This window comes from Mustela putorius, unplaced genomic scaffold (assembly GCF_011764305.1).
Source record: "Mustela putorius furo isolate JIRA1106 unplaced genomic scaffold, ASM1176430v1.1 tig00000129_pilon_pilon_pilon, whole genome shotgun sequence".
In the NCBI taxonomy this organism is placed as follows: Eukaryota; Metazoa; Chordata; class Mammalia; order Carnivora; family Mustelidae; genus Mustela; species Mustela putorius.
Window position 1 is genome coordinate 13,920,903 of NW_025421290.1, and position 20,110 is coordinate 13,941,012.

At 35.4% G+C, this 20,110-nt stretch overlaps 1 protein-coding gene across 1 annotated transcript in view; it reads left to right on the forward strand.

The window, feature by feature from the left end:
* Nucleotides 1-20,110, forward strand: part of LRRC9 (leucine rich repeat containing 9) — a 143,302-nt gene that overhangs the window by 72,006 nt on the left and 51,186 nt on the right. Inside the window, exons 24-29 of the mRNA XM_045074580.1 lie at nt 2,730-2,860; nt 4,980-5,088; nt 5,900-6,039; nt 9,153-9,289; nt 14,236-14,453; nt 19,052-19,120. Of these exons, the coding sequence (XP_044930515.1) occupies nt 2,730-2,860; nt 4,980-5,088; nt 5,900-6,039; nt 9,153-9,289; nt 14,236-14,453; nt 19,052-19,120 (804 nt within the window). The remainder of the gene's footprint in view (nt 1-2,729; nt 2,861-4,979; nt 5,089-5,899; nt 6,040-9,152; nt 9,290-14,235; nt 14,454-19,051; nt 19,121-20,110) is intronic.

The window sequence follows — 20,110 nt, forward strand, 5'->3', positions numbered from 1 at the left end:
CTATCTGGAGATAGGATCAGATCCCATGGGCTAAGGGCTCAGTCCCACAGTGCTGTCTCTGCCCCCACTTCAGACACCAATCACAAGTCCAGGTTGGCACCTACGCTTCTGACTCACCAGCTATCAAAAGGAGGTTCCCATGACCCTCTTCTTGGGTTTAATTTGCTAGAGCAGCTCACAGAACTCAGGAAAACATTTGTTTACTAGATTACTGATTTATTATAAAAGGATAAAAAACTGAGGAACAACCAGATGGAAGAGAGGCACAGGACAACGTATATAGGAGGGGGCATTGAACTTCCATGCTCTCTCTGAGCAAAGCATTTTTCCAGCATCTCCTTGTGTTCACCAACCTGAAGCTTCCTGAAGCCCCTCCTTTTGGGTTTATATGATGTCTCCACTATGTAGTAGGCATGACTAATTAAATCAGTGGCCAATGGTGACTGATTCAACATGTAGCCCTTCTCCCTTCTCCAGAGCTCAGGGGGTAGGACTGAAACTTCCAACCCTCTAACCATAGTTGGCTCCCTGGCAAACAGCCCCCATCCTTAGGGAATTTCCAAAAGTCACCTTTTAATATAAACTCAGGTGTGGTTGAAAGAAACTTGTTATGAATAACTAGACACTGTTTTCACTTCATGGCTCTGGAGCTATTTCAGGAACTGATGTCAGAAAACCCCACTCACCTCCCTCTCTTTTTTCATCTTTCTTTTATTCCCCTATGTTCATCTGTTTGGTTTCTTAAATTCCACATATGAGTGAAATCATATGGCATCTATCTTTCTCTGATTTATTTTATTTAGCATAATATACTCTAGCTCCATCCACATCATTGCAAATGGCCAGGTTTTATTCTCTTTTATGCCTGAACAATATTCCATTGTATACAGGTACCACATCTTTATCCATTCATCAGTTGATAGTATCACCTGCTCTAAGACTCTTTTTTTAAAATTTTTTATTTTTTATAAACATATATTTTTACCCCCAGCGGTACAGGTCTGTGAATCACCAGGTTTACACACTTCACAGCACTCACCAAAGCACATACCTTCCCCAATGTCCATAACCCCACCCCCCTTCTCCCAACCCCCCTCCCCACTGGCAACCCTCAGTTTGTTTTGTGAGATTAAGAGTCACTTATGGTTTGTCTCCCTCCCAATCCCATCTTGTTTCATTTTCTAAGACACTTTTGAAGTGTTAATGTAACACTGGATTTCCATCATTATATAACTTATTATATAACCTATTTATTAATAGGTTATATTTATTAATTCCTTCACCCATATTTCTTCTTCTCTCCATTTATACCCAAACTTTTCCACCTTTGGAAGGGACAATAGTTAGGGTCACTATGCTGATCTAGATTGTAGACAACAGTAATAGTTTAGCAAGTACTTTACTCTCACTCCACTCCTGTGTGGATATGGTGAGATTATATAGATAGATGCAAGACTAGTAGTAGGATATTTTTCCCCTAGAAAATATAACTAAATTCACTGTTAACTACAGTTTTGTCAGATGGGGCCTGTCAGGTCCTCAGGAATTCTGACAGAAGGTTTAGAAACATATAGTTTCTTTTTCAGGAATCATTCCCATTTCCAGCCCTTACAGTTGTAGCCATGTCCTATGATCAGGTAGGAAAAAAAAGCTGAGGCAATGTGGGGAAGAATAAAAAGGATAGTGGTATACAAGCATCATCTTCCCTTACCAGGAACTGCATAGTTACACCAGCATTCTTTCCCACAGCCACCAGAAAAACAGAGAAATCTATGGACATTCCTTTAGCCCCACTCATGATCACACTCTGTTAGCATTCTCATGAAGGTGTGTAAACCAGCCCTTTATGCACTTATCTTCCTGTTTTAGACAACCAGTATTTTAATTATCCATTCCAATTCTTTATCAAGCTATTACTCTTAAGGAGGATATCTTAATGACCATTGTTGGACATTATGGGCTGTCAAGTATGTTCTTTGGTCTGAAGAAAGAACAGTCATTGGTCTAAATTGGCATGCTATCTTCTGTCCCAGTTCTTTTATAGCACTCTGAGCATTTGCATTTACCACTGGGTAAGCAAAACCCAGTCCAGAGTCAGTATCGATTTCTGTCAAGACCCTTTTATATGCCTTAGGGCTACCAGAAACAGTTTGACTTGCCAGCTATGTTCAAGGCCTTCCCACCAGGGAAATCTGCCACATGGTCTTCTGCAGTCTCAATCTCTTTTGCTGGCAGACAGAACAGTACTTACTGCATTTAGTGCCTCAGAGGGTGCAAGAGGAATATGTCTACATTCAGACCATCTCTGCATTGCTGTAGACCCCCCCCAATGTCCATCTACTTCATAAACCCAGGTGGCTACCTTAAGTGAGCATATGGGGATATCTGCTTGTCAATTCCAATCACCTTTCTGATTGGAGTTCTGATGGACATCCATGTGTCCTATTTTAATGTACTCCTCAAATTTCCCTAGGGCCCTGCCCCATATGGGCATCATTTCAATAGGCTATGTTTCCCCTGCTCTCTTGCCTAACCTTATGACTAGGCCAGGCACAGTGGATAAAGACTAAATATATATTTATTATAAATCACAATATATGCCAGGGAACTCACCACAGGGTTGCTCCTCCCTAACTGGTCTGCCTTCTTCTCTGCACCTTTCAGTCTCCTTTATGTCATTTAGTCATCTGCAAGAGAAGGCATCACTTTCTAAATGTCCTTATATATAGGAACCACCAGAGACTGAATGTGCAAAAGATTTGTTTGGTGGCAGACTTACTTCTGATATGATTGCAGAACGACATGGACATTCAAACTTCACCCAAATGCAAGAACTAAATTGGACTTCATCATCCATCAGGTATAATCATTTTATTATATGCTTTTTGATACTATAGCTAAATATGTAATATCATTTTCTAAGTTTTATAATTTAATGCACATCTTATCCAGATATAACCAGTAATTCAGAAAATCATCTTTCCTGCTTCAAAATCTCATGCAAACTTCACCACTCTTTGAAATGCATTATCACACATTATGATTTAAAATGTCATCATATTCTCAGGGTCTTGAGATCGAGCCCTGTATCTCCACACTCAATGGAGATATTGCTTTTCTCTCTCCTTCTCCTTCTCCCTCCCCCCTGCTTTCTCTCTCTCCTCTCTCTAAAATAAATCAATAAATCTTAAAAAATAAAATGTCATCATATTACTCTAACTCAGTATAGTCTGGCTTTTCCCACCACCATTTCTCTGATGCTATTCTTCTCACTGTCTTCCTGGCAAATAAATTCTTTTCTCTCCTCTCTCATTCTGCACTCTTCACGGACAGATATCTTTAGCCATAGTTTTAATTTATATGATGGCTCTTTAAATTTAGCCCAAACCTGAGCTAAATATTCAGTTGCTTTTTAGATATAGCATGGAGAAGATAATATCCACCTGCTGTTGTTGCCCAACCCAAAAATCTAAGGATCATTTCTCTCTACTTTGTCTCCCACTTGTAATTGATCACCACGTTCTACAGAGTCCATATTGTTAAGTGTGTCTCATAATTCCCCTCTTATTTCCACAGCCACTAACACTGGCCTACATTGGGAAATGAAGTATTGTAGAAACTCTCTTGGTGATAGTTTTGGGTTTTTTGTGTTTCATAACCTTCCCTGCAAATCCATTTATTATCCATACTGCCTTCTAAGATGCAAGTTTTATCAGATCACTTCCTTTCTCAACCTTGTTCAGTGGCATTCCACTGTCTACAGAATAAAATGTAAAATTTCTTTGTATGGGTTGGGGTTAGGGTTAGACTCTTTAATTACTTATTTTTATTTCTTATAATCCTTACCTTTACTGTCCATTACTCTTTATACTCCAGAAGTTCTAGAATATTCTAATTTCTTAATCTGTGATTAAGATTAAGATTACCTTGTGATTAAAGGTGCTGTGATTCTGTTTCTCCCTTGCTTGTACTTGTTCCACTACCTGAAACTCTCTTTCTAATTTGCCTGACAAACGCCTATAAATTCTCCAAGGGTCATTCTAAGGTCTTTCTCCACTGTGAAGTGACTCCTGACTTCCCCAGATCCGTTTTTCTTTCTCTAAAATGCCACTACATCTAAATATATTATATCTACTTTCCTTTTTTATTTTAATTTTTATGGATCTCGTTTCATGAGGGCAGAGATGGTTTGTTTTCATATTTGTTGTAGCCTTTCCAAACACATTGTCTGTACTTGGAAATAACTAATCAAATACATTGAACAAATGACTTATCAATGGATAAAAGTATGTCATAATGATAACTACAGGGTTTAGGATTTGTTTAAAGAAGTGGTTAAGGCAAAAAAAAAAAAAAGAAGTGGTTAAGGCAAGGTAATTTAGCTGTATACTCTTCTCTATCATGGCACAAAGGAAGGTGGAACAGTTGTAAAACTCTGGACTAGGAATCAAGCATTCTTTTTAATTACAAAAGCATCTTTACAAGGTGGAATGCCGTAAAGATTTTCAGGAGATTGCATAGAAAACTCTTTTCAAAGACCTCACCTGCCTTCTTTCCTCTTTCCTTTCCCATCCCTAACCTCCTCCTGGTATTTCAGAAATAACATGTTTCACATATATTCTCTGAAGCATATAACCTGAAAAATCTTGTGATTTACAACATCAAATTCATGAACATGTATGTAACCTTATAAAGAAATTGGAGATGTTTGTTTAAAAAGTTTCTTTCATGATCGGGCTATGTTTATGTGGTAATGGACATTTTTAAAGCAAACAAATTCTATGTCATTTTCTTACCTGTGTGTCCAACAAAAACACACATTTATCCAGTTATTTGACCCATACATTTTACACTAAGGCAATTCTTTTTCATAGCATTTGTCATATGAGTTATTTTCAAAATGTTTTTGGGATTGTACATGAATGATTCACCTACATAATTCTCCTATTAAAATTATGACTGTGTTTATCTAAATTCAGAACTGTGGATTTGATTCCAGTTGACCAATTTAGAAATGTATGTAATGTGAATCTGCAAAACAATAATCTTACCTCATTCAGTGGATTAATCTATCTGCCTAAAGTGAAGGTGAGTCATTTACAGATTTTTTTTTCAAGGTTTTTAATGCAAGTTGTAATCTTCTTTACTTTGGATTAAAATGTATTTTTATGTTATGAAAGAAGAGAAATATAAATCAAAATCAATGAGATTTAAATAGATTTTTTTAATTTTCCTAAAAAAATTTTTGTTACCAAGCAAGAAACAGTATTACTTTCCAAAATTATTTTTTGGATTGCTCAGTTTTATATTTTTTTTACCAAGCAAGAAACAGTATTACTTTCCAAAATTATTTTTTGGATTGCTCAGTATTGTAAGCAGTAACTCTTACTTTGCAGTTAGGTGGTGGGATGGAAGGTGTGCCTCTATAGTGAGGTGGGTATGGAATGAAATTGGAGGATACTGAGGTTCTCAGCCTTTTGCCTCCTGTCCCTCCTGTCCTCTTTGGCTGAGCTATCTTCAAAGGCCTTTTAAACATAGGCAAATGGTGATCTCTCCAACTAAACAGTTATTTCATTCATATCAGGCTTGAAGAAGTTAGGAAAATAGATTGAGACTGTTGAGCAGCTTTCTAGGGTCTCCATTATTTTGTTTGAAATCTTGTTATTTCCCAGCAAGTCAGATTATAAAAAACACATTCAAAGCCTAAGACCAAACCTTTTGGGATATAGAAATTTATGTCATTTTAACATTGATATATTCTTAAAGTATGATGTATAGATCAAGTTTTGTTTATACCATCTTAACAGTTTTTAGGATGTTGATAATCTCAAACCAAAAAAATATATATACAGCAGTTTTCATATTTAAATATCTGATGAATAAGGTGTTCTTTCTACAGGTCTTATGCCTCAATTATAATCATATTGAATCCATCGTGCCCAGAGTAAAACCTCAGACTCATTTGACCAACAGACAGCTACTCTACCAGAAAGTGCCTTCAAGTGGCTACGGACAACAAGGAACTTCAAAAATAAACAGGTTACTATTTTTTTTTCACAATTACAAAAAAATTTGATTGGGAGTTTAAAAAGCAGTTAGTTGCATTAGCGATAGTGGTAGTATACATTTCTCTTTCATACGTATTTAATAGCTACATGCCAAAAATAAATGTCACAAATGAAAAGATACTCAAAATAGTCCTTTGTCATTGCTTTTCTCCTGCTTCCTCCATTTCATATGTATGTTGTAAAGAAAATGAGATCTTGTATGTTTAATTTTTTTAATTAAGATGCAATTCACATATAGTAATCTCACCCTGTATGTGTATGATTCAGTGATTATTTTAGGATACACACAAAGTTATCCTATCCTAAAGTGTTTTCATCACCTCACTAAAGAACTCCTTACCCAGTAGCATGGACTTAGGTTTCTTTTAACATTTATTTTGTTTGTGTTCCTAAATTATTTATCTAGTTATTTAATGCCCCAGCACCAATGGAAAAGATACTTTATAAAGAAAATGAGGACATACCTCCCACCTTCCAACACATTTTTGGTGGAACACAAAGAGATATACATTATCTCCAACACATGATACTTTTATTCCAGTTATCCCAGGGAAGAGTTGTGTTTTCATCCACCTTTCCCAAAGTATAACTTATGTATAATAAAATTCGCCAATTTAAGTGTACAGTTTAATGAATTCTGACAAATGTATTCAGTCATATAACCATTACTACAATCAAGGTACAGACCATTCCCATCCCAAAAACCTACCTTACATCTAATGTAGTCCCCTCCCCCACACCCTGACCCCTAGAAACAACCACTGAGTTGGTTTCGATCACTGTCATTTTGTCCTGTTCTAGAATTTCTTATGATTGCAATCATATAGTAAGGAGTCTTTTGTGTCTGGCTTCTTTCATTCAGCATAATTTTTTTGAGATTCATCTATGTTGTTGCAAGTGTCAGTAATTCATTTCATTTTACTGCTGAGTAGTATACCACTATAGATTATGTGACAAATTATTTATCTACTTATTGTTGATGAGCATTTGGGTTGTTTCTAGTTTGAGGCTAGTTTGATTAAAGCTACTCTATTTCATTTATACATATCCTTTACATTGGGACTATTAATATTTTGCAACCGCTTTACTGAAGTATAGTTTACACACCATATTTACTCATTTTAGGTATATAATTTTCCCCAAATTTATAGCTGTACAACTATTACCACAATACACTTTTAGAACATTTTTGCCACACATCAAAAAGATCTGTCATGTCCATCTGTGGTCAGTTCCCTTTTCCAGCTCTAGTTCCCAAGAAACCACTAATACACTTTCCACAGAGTTGTGTTTTCTATACATTTCCTATGAAGAGAATCACATAGTATGTGGTCTTTTGTATCTGACTTCTTACATTTGGCATAATGTTTCTGAGGTTCATCTATGTTACAGCATCTTTTAGTGATTCATTCCTTTCTATTGCTGAATATGTTAGGTACTCTGTTGGATGGATATGCCACATTCACATTTATCCCTTCACCAGCTGATGGACATTTGGATTGCTTCCACATTGGGGCTAGAATTGAAAATGCTTCTATAAACATTTGTGTAGACGTATTTGCAAGCACTTGTGTTTTCATTTCTGTTGGGTAGAAACCTAGGAGTGAAATTCTGGGTCATATGGTATTTTCATGTTTAACTTTTTAAGAAACTACCAAACTGTTTTTCAAAGTGGTTGTACCATTCTACATTATTAGTAAGAGTTTATGAGATTCTAATTTCTCCCCATCCTCATCAATACTTACTGTTTATATTTTTTATTACAACCATTCTAGTGGATTTGAAGTGGTATCTCATGATTTATAAGCATTTTCTCTCAATAGCTTATCTTTTCATTTTCTTAAATGCTGTCATTTAAAAGGAATTTTAATTTTTATTAAGTTTAATTTATCAACTTTTTCTCTTACAGATTGTGACTTTGGTGTTCTACCTAACAACTCTTTGCCTAACCTAACGTCACAAAGATTTTCTCATGTTTTATTCAAAAAGTTTTATGTTTTTTCTCTTACATTTAGGCTTAAGATCCATTCTGAGTTAATTTCTGTGTATATTATGAGGGAAAATGTCAGCTCTAAATTAATCTTTTTTGCATGTGGATATCTATTTGTCCCAGCATCCTATCTTTTCCCTTGCTGAATTGCCTTGGTAACTTCACTGAAAATCAATTGATCACAAATGTAAAAGTTTATTCCTGGACTCTTAATTATATTATATTGATCTGTCTACCCTTTTGCCAGTACCAGATTAGTTTGATTACTGCCACTTAAAAGTTTTTAAATCAGAGATTATAAACCCTCCCAACTTTTTTTCTTTTTAATGATTATTTTGAATATTCTAAGTTCTTTACATTTCCTTTATAAATAAGGAAATTTTGGGGTGTGGGGGGAATCCTGCTGGGCTTTTGATGGAGACTGCATTGAATCAATTGATCAATTTGGGGAGAGTTGTTATTTTATTAATACTGAATCCTCTATTCCATTAACTTACATAATTGTTTCTCCACTTACATAATCATTATTTTATCTCAGCAGTGTTTTATAGTTTTCTGTGTATATATTTTACACTATTTTTGTTAATTTTTCTCAAGCATTTTGTTCTTTTTTATACTATTGAGTAGATTTCTTACTTTCATTCTCAGTTTATTGATGGTGTGGAGACATTCAGCTAATTTTTATATATTAATCTTGCTGAACTCATTTTTAGTGAAGTAAGTTTTTCGGTGAATTCCTTAGGATTTTTTAAAATACAAAATAATGTCATCTGAAAATAAAGATCATTTTACTCATTCTTTTCCAATCTGGATGCTCTTTTTTTCTTTTTCTAGAATGATTGTGCTGGCACTTGCCTTTCATTTCAAACAGCTCTTTCTGTACTTTGTTCTTTACCACATAAAAATGTTTTTAAAGACTAAAAAGTGATTATTATATATAAAGTACAAAAAAGATAACATTATAGTTAAATCCTGGTTTGCTAGTAAATTATTTTTTTTAAACTTCAACTTGTAGTAAGTAAATAATCAGAATTTTTATGATACAGCTCATTTGAAATTAAATTTATGGGCTTGAACTTATGTGTATGTTTCAGAGATACAATGAGCAGTGAAAATTTGCCTCCAATAATGCACAGTTTAGAAGTGCTTCATTTGGGCTACAATGGAATTTGTAATTTAATTCAGCTACAGCTTAACAGACTAAGAAATTTAAAATTCCTCTTTCTACAGGGTGAGTAGCAACACTGTCAATGTGTAAGTCTTTATTATTATTTTTTTGATAATTTTTTATTAATTATTTTTTTAAACATATAATGTATTATTTGCCCCAGCAGTACACGTCTGTGAATCATCAGGCTTACACATTTCACAGCACTCACCATATCACAAACCCTCCCCAATGTCCATAACTCAACCACCCTCTCCATGCCCCTTCCCCAAGCAATCCTCAGTTTGTTTTGTGAGAGTAAGTGTTTCTTATGGTTTGTCTCCCTCCTGATGCCATCTTGTTTCATTTTTTCCTTCCCTATCCACCAAACCCCCCGCCCTGCCTCTCAAATTCCTCATATCAGAGAGATCATATGATAATTGTCTTTCTCTGATTGTCTTTATTATTAAAAGTTGATTTATAATACTATTTTAATAAGCAAGTATCAGCATTAACATTTATTTAAAACAGAAAATATTTTAGTAATAACAAATGGGTTATTTACATAAATAACGTAAATTATTGGGTTATTTACATAAATAATATAAATGCAATATTCTAGGGCTACAGAATATTTTATTTCTAGCCCTAGAAAATGCAGTGGTCTGGGGTTATATATGGTATTATATCATAATTTACTTTACATTATGTTAATTTAAAAAGCCTATAGAAGATAGCAAGTCAGTAATTCACAAGTACTTATGAAACCCAGAATTGGGCTAAGTACTAAGAAATACACAGAAACCCTATATTTTTGTAATTACATATAGTTGAGGTCCTTGTTCTAAAGTAGTTTAAGATCTACTGTGAAGATAATATTGAAAGAAAGACAAATTAGTTCTGAGTAACTATTTGTTACTAACTTAAGTGCAATAGAAGTTTAGAGAAAAGAGAAATTGAAACACTAAAGGACTTTTTGAATGATTGATAAAATTTAGATTGAGGGTGAGCATGACCCCAAGAGTTCTGCAAGTAGTGGGGAAAGAGTCACAAGAGTATGACTATGGTGTCTATTGGCCAACATTTTAAAAGGGACCAACCTGATAAAAATAGAGTGTGCACATCTCTGAGAGAGTTACAGAGCCTCTACACATGATCAGTTGGATGTAGAATGCTCATTTTGCAATTGAAAATGGGTAGGAATTGTAAATCTTTAGAAAAGTGGAAGGGGAAAAAACAATTTGGAACATTAGTCTAACAATAATTATTTAATGACATAGAAGAAAGGTGGGAAGACCCATCATTGAGACATATAGGGAGATATTTGTATAGTTTATCTGAGTATGATAACTTTTTTCTGAAAGACGGGCTTTTCTAGATCATATTTTTTAAAAATTTAATGCATCTTTTTGCCTATCAAATGTGCTGTGAGTTGCCTCAAAAACACAAGAGATTAAGCCTTAAAAGAACAAGAAATTAAGCACAACAATTGCAGATCTTTTAAAAGATATGTGACATACCAAAAAAAAGCAGACAAGCTAGCCCTGGACAGTCTATTTAAATATAATAACAAAAAAGGGGTGTGTTCTCTTGCCGTGGCTAGCGTGGCAAATCAGAATGGAGCTGTCTCACGCAGGGAATGAGGCAGTTGACTCTGACGATTATAACTATCATTTACTGAGTCATTTGGCAAGTATTTGTCTACAAGGATGATCTCATTCAACCTTCACAGCAACTCAACATGCTAAATAATTTTATACGCATTTTACAAAAAATGAAATTAAATCTCAGTAGCTTTAAATAATTTGCCTAAGTTTGCACCAGTGAATGGTATAGTGCAGAGTCAAACACAGCTCTGTGTGACTTCAAAGCACATGCATTTTCTATACAACAAATGACAGAAAGGGTCTGGGCTAGAGTGGTGTAAGTGGGAAGGGTGAGTAAAAGGTGACTCCAAACTGCATTTAATTTTTTCCTCAAGGATTTTATTTACTTATTTGACAGTGGGAGAGAGAACGCACACACAAGCAGGGGTAGGGGGACAGCAGAGGGAGAGGGAGAAGCAGACTCCCCACTGAGTAGGGAGCCCAGTGTGGGGCTGGATCCCAGTACCCCAGGATCATGACCTAGCCAAGAAAGATGCTTAACCAATGGAGCCACCCAAATGATGGGAAGAATGAGACCTTTAAAAAAATGTTCGATTTTTTTCAAGTAAACTGGATTCAACGAAAAGAAGACCACCTACGGTAACTGAAGTGGATCAGATTTGGAAATGTGGGAAGAGAAAAACTCAAAGTGAAAACAATGTAGAGGGAAGTGGTTGGATAGGCAGTAAAGAGAGCAGACAGAGGTTGCACACTCAAGGCGCTTGTCCCTAAAAAAGAAGGTAAGAAGTCAGAACGTGGCTAGGTTATGAACATATTTGGAGGTTTATAAGTGAGTTAGGTTAAAGACTAAACAGGAAGAAACAATTCTGAGATCTAAAGGGGCAAGAAGGAAAAAGCTGTAGGAAAGAAGACAAATGTAAGCAGTGATGAGGCCATGCCAGGGTCCAGGAGAGAGAGCTTATGAACCTACATTTCATCTACTGTGTTATATTAGCAAGAAGATGGGGAAAAGTGGGGGCTTTGGGGAATGGCAGAGTGAGGCTGTAGGGACAAGTTAGAATCTTAGGGATTAGGGGTCAAATTTATCTAGAATTTAACTCTTTAGTTAAGTAAGTAAGAGTTTTTCAAACAATGGTAAACACTTGTAGTTAAAGAAATGTAGGGGGTGGCTGGTTGGCTCAGTCAGTTAAGCATCTGCCTTGGGCCTAGGTCATGATCCCAGGGTCCTGGGATCAAGTCCCATATGGGGCTCCCTGCCCAGTGAGGAGCCTGCTTCTCCCTCTCCTGCTCCCCATGCTAGACTGCTCTCTCTCTGCCAAATAAACAAAATCTGAAAGGAAGGAAGGAAGGAAGAGGGGAAGGAAGAAAAAAAAGATGTAAGAGTTCCAAAATCACATTCAACATAGTTGTTTTGGAGTTTTCTTTCTTAAATATAATAAGTAATATAAATTTATAATAAATAAATTATAAGTTTAATGAACATTTTTAAATGAGTAGCAGCCGAAAATATGGTATGGCAGACAATATTCAGCACTTGAAATTATTATGTATGATTTTTATACGACTGGCTTTAACATATTAAAACTGATAGTTTAAGCTCATAATTTCATGAAAGTAATATATTAACATAACTGAGACACTTTTCTCAGTCTGACTTGAAAAAACTCTTTTCATTTATAAGCACTGCACTGGTAAAGTTTGAAAGTCTGTGATTTATTTCTGTGAACAACTTTATTGAAGGTTGTGATGTTTAAACTTCTCCATAAGAACAGAACAAAATAAGTTAAATTTACTACAGTTTACCAATTCTGAGATATCTGCTGCTTATTTTTTTAAACATACCTGAAATCTGGCTATGATAGCATGTCATAGTTTACCTAACCAATTGTTTTTCTTTCTTAGTATACATAGAATACTGACATAGCTTAACAATTGTTGTAGTCTTAAATTCGATGAAATATGTTACATTTCAAGGAGACGAATTTCAAGATCACAGGATCACACATTCCGTCATATATTAGTTTGCTAGGGCTGCCATAATAAAGTACCACCAGTTGGATGGCTCAAACAACATATGTATTTCCTCATAGTTCTAGAGACTAGAAGGCCAAGATCAAGATGTCAGCAGGGTTGGTTCTGAGGCCCTCTCTTTTTGGTTTATTAGATGGCCTCTGTGTCTTCAGATGATCTTCCCTCTACATGTTACCTGTGTCCTAATATCTTCTTATAAGGACACCAGTCATATTGGATTAGAGCTCACCCCCAAAGACCTCAGTTAACCATAGTTACCTCTTTAAAGACCCTGTCCCCAAATACAGCCACATTCTGAGGTACTAGGGGTTAAGACTTCAACATATGAATTGGGGGAGGGGAGCAATCACAATTCAGCCCATAACAAACAAGAAGGATGAATAGTCAATGAAATACAGTATGGTATAGTAGAAGCAACACTAAGCTTAAAATGTAAAGGTCTAGGTTAGGCCTGGTGTTGCCACTTTTACATCTTTGTGCAAGTAACTTAAATTAACTCAGTTAGACAAACCATAAGTGACTCTTAATCTCACAAAACAAACTGAGGGTTGCCGGGGGGAGGGGGTTTGGGAGAAGGGGGTGGGATTATGGACATTGGGGAGGGTATGTGATTTGGTGAGTGCTGTGAAGTGTGTAAACCTGGTGATTCACAGACCTGTACCCCTGGGGATAAAAATATATGTTTATAAAAAATAAAAAATTAAAAAAAAAAAAAAAAAAAATGATAACATTTTCCCTGTCCTATCTTGAGACTCTAGTAGAAAACACATATAAAAGAATTTTGCCAACTCAAGGGTCCTCTTCTTATTATCATTATCATTAATACTTACAAAGCTATTGATTGCTACAGTAGAGAGAAATCATAGGATATAAAGGATTGAGATTTCAAAGAATGTAATGAATGCTTAATTCATTTTTAATTTTTTAATGTGATTGTGCAAAAATATGTTGAGAAATAAATAATAGCACAATTAAGGTATATTCTTCCAACTTAAAACACAATTCATTTATATTAATAAATATTTAAAGGTACCTATTTAAATACCTATTAAAATAATCAATATACTTAAGTATATCTTCTGCAGCACTTTTATACATCTACTTTTGTCAGTATCAACAATTTCAGCCCTCCATTACTGAACTGATAGATTGGATCAATTACATACATTGTATACATTACATCTTGGTCTTTCAAACATAAAGGAGAAATTTCACCAAATATTATTTGATGATGAGGGTACTTTCCTATAAATACATTTTTATTTCTCCTTGAAAATATGTTCTTTTTAATATTTTACTATTTAAAAAATCATTTTATAAAAAATATTTCAGTAAGATAGGTATTCAGAAGGTTTGGGCTCACCTGACCTATCATGACTTATGTTTCTCCAGGGAATGAAATCAGTCAAATTGAAGGGCTTGACAATTTAGCAGTCCTTCAGGAATTGGTAGTGGACCATAACCGCATCAGAGCATTTAATGATAGTGCCTTTGCCAAACCAAGCTCTCTGTTGGCACTTCACCTGGAGGAAAATAGACTACGAGAGCTGAGCAAATTACAACCTTTGGTAAAACTAGAGAAACTCTTCCTAGGATATAATAAAATCCAGGTAACATTATTTGTTTGTTATGAGATTTACAAGACTTAACTCCTCTGAACATAAAGGTTCCAAACACACCAATGAAAACTTTGCTAGCACGTTAACTTATTTATATGCCATATGAATACTCTGTGAAGCAGGAGCATATAAATAGTCTGTGATGCGAAGATGTCCACTGTGTTCTAGACTTTTTAAACCAACCAACCCACATGCATCCACCTGCTAAAAAAAAGTTAGCACTAAATGTTCTAAGCTCTTCTCAGCAGTCTTCTCTAAGAGATCTCTTGTTCTGGACTGCTCTCAGCCCAAGATATTTCTTTCTTTTTTTTTTTTTTTTAATTTTTAAATTTTTTAAAATTTCTTTTCAGTGTACCAGAATTCATTGTTTATGCCCAAGATATTTCTGTATCTCATTCCCAGATTTCCTCTGGCTCTTTTTTTTTTTTAAGTTTTTTTTTTTAATATTTTTTTTATTTATATGACAGAGATCACAAGCAGGCAGAGAGGTAGGCAGAGAGAGAGGAGGAAGCAGGCTCCCTGCTGAGCAGAGAGTCCGATGCAGGGCTCAATCCCAGGACCCTGAGACCATGACCTGAGCCGAAAGCAGAGGTTTAACCCATCTTGCCACCCAGGTGCCCCTCCTCTGGCTCTTTAAACTTGGCATTTGTACTTGGTCTGCCAGACATTTGAATCGGTTCTTTTTTTTTTTTTTTTAAGATTTTATTTATTTATTTGACAGAGAGTGAGAGATCACAAGCAGGCATAGAGGCAGGTAGAGAGAGAGAGGGAAGCAGGCTCCCTACCAAACAGAGAGCTCAATGCAGGGCTCAATCCCAGGACCCTGAGATCATGACCTGAGCTGAAGGCAGAGACTTAACCCACTGAGCTACCCGGGCCCCCTGAATCAGTTCTTGATAATGGACCTTGACTTGGCTTTAATATTCCAACTCTACCCACTCAGGGCTTCCCTTACTTTAGTTTTACTTGCTCGGAATTCACCCTATTTCCTTTAGGCACTGTCCCAACTGGGCCTGCCCAAACTCTCTCCTGACATAGTCTGCAGATAAGAGGATTGAAGGTATATATAACCTTACACAGCCCTAACACTTCTCTCAGTGTTTTGATGATGATCTGTTAGCCCTCCTCTTACCAATTTCACTACTCCTCACCACACCTCTAAGACAATCTCAAAGACAAAATGAAATGTGGACTTCCACCCAAGAGCAGGAACCAATTATATCTTGTCCACATTTGTATCAGAACCTAACTATGCAATCAGTATTGATTATATAGCTATGTAATCAAAATTGATTAAGCAATCAGTATTTGTGGCTCTACTTGCTAGAGTTCAGGAAGCCCCTTCTGGAGTGATATAAAAGCCTGTTCAAGGCTAGAAGGACATCATGAGGACTGTCCTACACAGCAACTAGGAAATAGACATACAGAGAAAAATAGCATACAACTAATTTATCAAGATTCAAACAACTTTCATCTGAGAAAAGCCTTCCAAACTGGCAATGATTCTTACAAAGCTTTATCCAGAGATCTAAACTGGGAAAATTGTAATCCTATGGAAAATCTTTCCAGTGATAGTAACGAAGCTGACACAAAAGATTGTCATATCAGATTGAACATGCATAGGAGATCTTACTCAGTATCAAGTTTTACTAGAATTTCAAGGATACACAGGGTCTGGGACATTCCTGTGGCTTCTCAGGTCCTTTCTTTCTACATACTCTCTAGCTTAGATTAAAATATAAGATCTCCAAGTCAGATTTTGTGTGATTGATCTCATAGAACAAGGAAGTGCTTCACTTAGGAAATGCCTCCCATTTTATACTTGAGCTTATGTGATATTTTATAGGGAGCCATGTCTGATAATTCTGTAGTTGTAGGTTTATTTACTAGAAGCACTCCTTAACCAGGGAGATCCTGCTAAAAGTAATTCATATATTAAGGACCTTTTTCCTAGTGAGTATCATTGGTCTATTTGACAGTACAGCTATTTGCCATCATAATTACAAAGAGATTAGACCAGGTAACTTGCTCTTCCCAATTGTCCTTGCCCAACCTCCCTACCCTTCTAATCCACTAAAGGAAGAGAAGGAATGACAGATTCACTGTTGTAACAACTTACTCCCCAGTAACTTAAGCAAGATAATGCCTAGTTGAGGTTATTTTTTATAAAAATTTAATACAGTTAATAGACAACCTATATGATAAATCCTGAGAAATTATAAATACATCATGGAATGAAGGGGTATTGATTATTTAATGATCACCCTCCATGGTTTATTTTTATCCTTGAAATAGTATTTTTCCTTGAATTTAGATTGACCATTATACCATCAAACTTATTCTAACAATATTATAGTACCTTAATATAACCATACATTTAATTGGAAAACATTAACTGAGAGGAGTAAGAAGTTGAATTGGAGATTCTGTTTAATTTTACTGAAAATAATATGTTCTTCAAAATTCTTAACTCTCTATTCAGATTTTCTTTTTGGAAGAGATTTTTTTCTCTTGATTCATACCAATTTGGGTAGGCTGACACCAGCATTACTTTCCACAAATGGGCAATCAGATTATAACACTTGGGTTGATAAAGACCTCTAGAACAGGAGGGGAAAGGCACAGAAAAATTAGGAAGATACTACTTCAAATGAAGATATATGCAGCCCTGCATTAACCTATTTTAAAATCTTTCATAAATGCATATCCTTGATAACAGATTCCAGTGTGAAGATTTTCACTTAGCCATCATGACCCATAATGTAGATTTGGGAAAACTGTTGCCTATAGTCCCGCCTTTGCAGATAGAATCCCAGAAACACAACTGAAAGGTGAGTTATTTAATTCAACTTTACAGTCCTATTTGATTCCTGTGTCTAAATGATTCCCCTATCTGGCATCAAACAACTGTGTCTACTTTCAAACAGCTTAGTAATCACCTGAGGCTGGAAAGAACTCCAGGAAATACTCCACTGCAATTTCTTGCCCTAAATGAAAGGCCCCAATCTAAGCCTAACTATTACCATGATTGCCATAAGTCTTATCCAGAAAATGGACTCGAAAGATAACAACTATTTGTGTGTTGGTTAATGTTTAGTGGCTTGCTCTGCAGAGAAAAAAAAGTCCTAGTAAATAGCATTTGCCAATTTCCATGGTATAATTTCTTCCACCATAGCCAATTTCAAGTTAAAACACCATCTCACAAAATTCCCGAAAATTTGCCATATTTAGCGGGTACAGAGTAAGTCCAACACTACATTGTGAAAAAAAAAAACCTTATATTAAAAATGGGATGTCATCAGCCCTCTTCCCCAATTATAAACATACTCATTTTTTGATGTCTCTTTATACCAGCATTATCCTCTACAAATTTAACACAGTTTCTCATATTAACATCTCCCATGAGAAACAAACATTTTAATTAGAAATACTTCACTAGTGTACACTGCCAAACTCTGTTTAATTTGAAGAAATAATTGAGAAAAGACTTTTCACACTTTTATACTTTCTAATCAGGCTTTGATTCCACAGACAGGAACCACCTGTGGGTCAAATGCATAAAGATAAGACAGATAATTGACTATCAGAGCTTTTCTAAAGTCCTCCATTATGACACCTCTAAGATCAAAATTGTAAAGATCAACCATTTTAATCAAATTCCACTTCCAAATGATCTCAAATATGTCTAAGTTTTTTTTATAGTTGCTAGCTGAACTGGCTATATCTACTTGTCATTCCAAATAAGAATAGGAGCATATCAATAACTTTATTTTATCACTATAAACTAGCAGCAAACTAAAGTTGGGCTTGTCACCTAAATTTTGTCAGAAATAGCATTTTTTAAAATAATTTTGCCAAAGTTAAAATGTATTTGCAAACTTTCATTCATGTTAAATAGGTAATAATAAATAACTACCCAGTAGTGAAGACAAATTATTCAACTAGAAAAATAGTTTTTCAACTATATATACTCCCAGAAAATGTATCAGGATGTAGTCCACTCAATATTACATATTCCTTTATGGTTAATGTTGTGTTTAAAATTATTTAGACTGGGAGTGCATGGGTGGCTCAGTCATTAAGCATCTGCCTTGGGCTCAGGTCGTGATCCCAGAGACCTAGGCCCACATCGGGCTCCCTGCTCAGCTGGAAGTCTGCTTCTCCCTCTCCCACTCCCCCTGCTTGTGTTCCCTCTCTCTCTCAAATAAATAAATAAAATAAAATTATTTATACTGGATTTATTATCTTTTTTCATACTTCTGGGTCAATCCTCTAAAGAATTAAACAAATAAAATCTTAGCCCTAGCCCATAACTTTTCAGAGAAGAATTTGGTCTTTTCCTGCAAGTGCTACTATATGGCCTGTTTTCCCTGTTAGAATACCATCTTTACCAATCATGCATTTGGAATTAATAGTACATAGATTTGTCCTTAATCAAAAATACAGAATTTGTCACTCAAGCTCACTTTGGAGAATTCAATCATGAGCTAGCTGTAATCCAGCACTTACATATGACTACTTCAAAACAGTGTATATTTAAAAATATTAGATCTACCCAAATAGTAATTTATTGATTAACTTTTGAATAGGATATGGCAGAACTGGAAAAACTTGATGGTATCTCTTCTCTCAAAGAGCTTACAGTTTATGGCAATCCAGTGAGTATGTTACTTTTATAATTAATCAGTTAATTTAGTTTATAGTTGTATATAATCTATTTTTATATGTGGGAATTTATCCATTTCCATATGTGTAGACAGTTATCCAAGCACAATTTATTGATTACTGTCCTCTTTCAACTGGTGAAAATATATAAGAGGATCTGTTTCAGCGTTCCACATTGTATTCATTGGACTATTGTCAATCCCTGTATCAATATCATACTGGTTAATTATTAAAGTTTTATATTAAGTTTTGGTGTCTGGTAGAGAAAGCACCTCTAATTTTCCTTCCATTCCTCCTCCTCTTTTCTCTCTTCACTGTCTCAGCTGTTCTTGGCCCTTTACAACTGCTGTGAGTTTTAGGAAATTGAAGTTATGTGACAGTCTTGCTGTCACATAAAATTCCACATTTTATTTGGAATTGCATGGAATATGTAAATTAATTTTGGGAGAAACCTGCTATTTTTCCTGTTGGAGGTTTTGGAGGATCAAATGAGCAGCACCTTGACTCACCTAACATCTGAACAAATTGACAGATAAAACAGTGGCAGATGGAGAGGGGAAAATATTTTACTTAGCTTCATGAGAAAGCCAAAGAGGCCTGCTAACGGATCCCAGAAATAGCAATCATGATCACCCAGTAACAGGAAATACTTAACTGAATTCTTTCCACAGAGGAGAGCTTCTGCAGGAGGAAGAAAGGGCATTCTGTAGCAATATGTTCCTTCCCAAGACAGGAGTTAAATATGCTCAGTTTAATCTTTACCAGTTTATCAGTGAAGTCACTCTGCTCCTAGTAGAGGAGTAGAGGGGCTGAGAGAGCCAGTAGTGCCACATCAGAGAGAGCGATTCAAACCAGGACATAACAATACAATAAGCAGTCTCCCCTAATATATGTAGTATTGAGGTTTCCCCTTCATAAGCACGAATATCCATCGCTACATTTAATCTGTGTTCTCCAATAAAATTTCTAGATTTCTCTTAAAG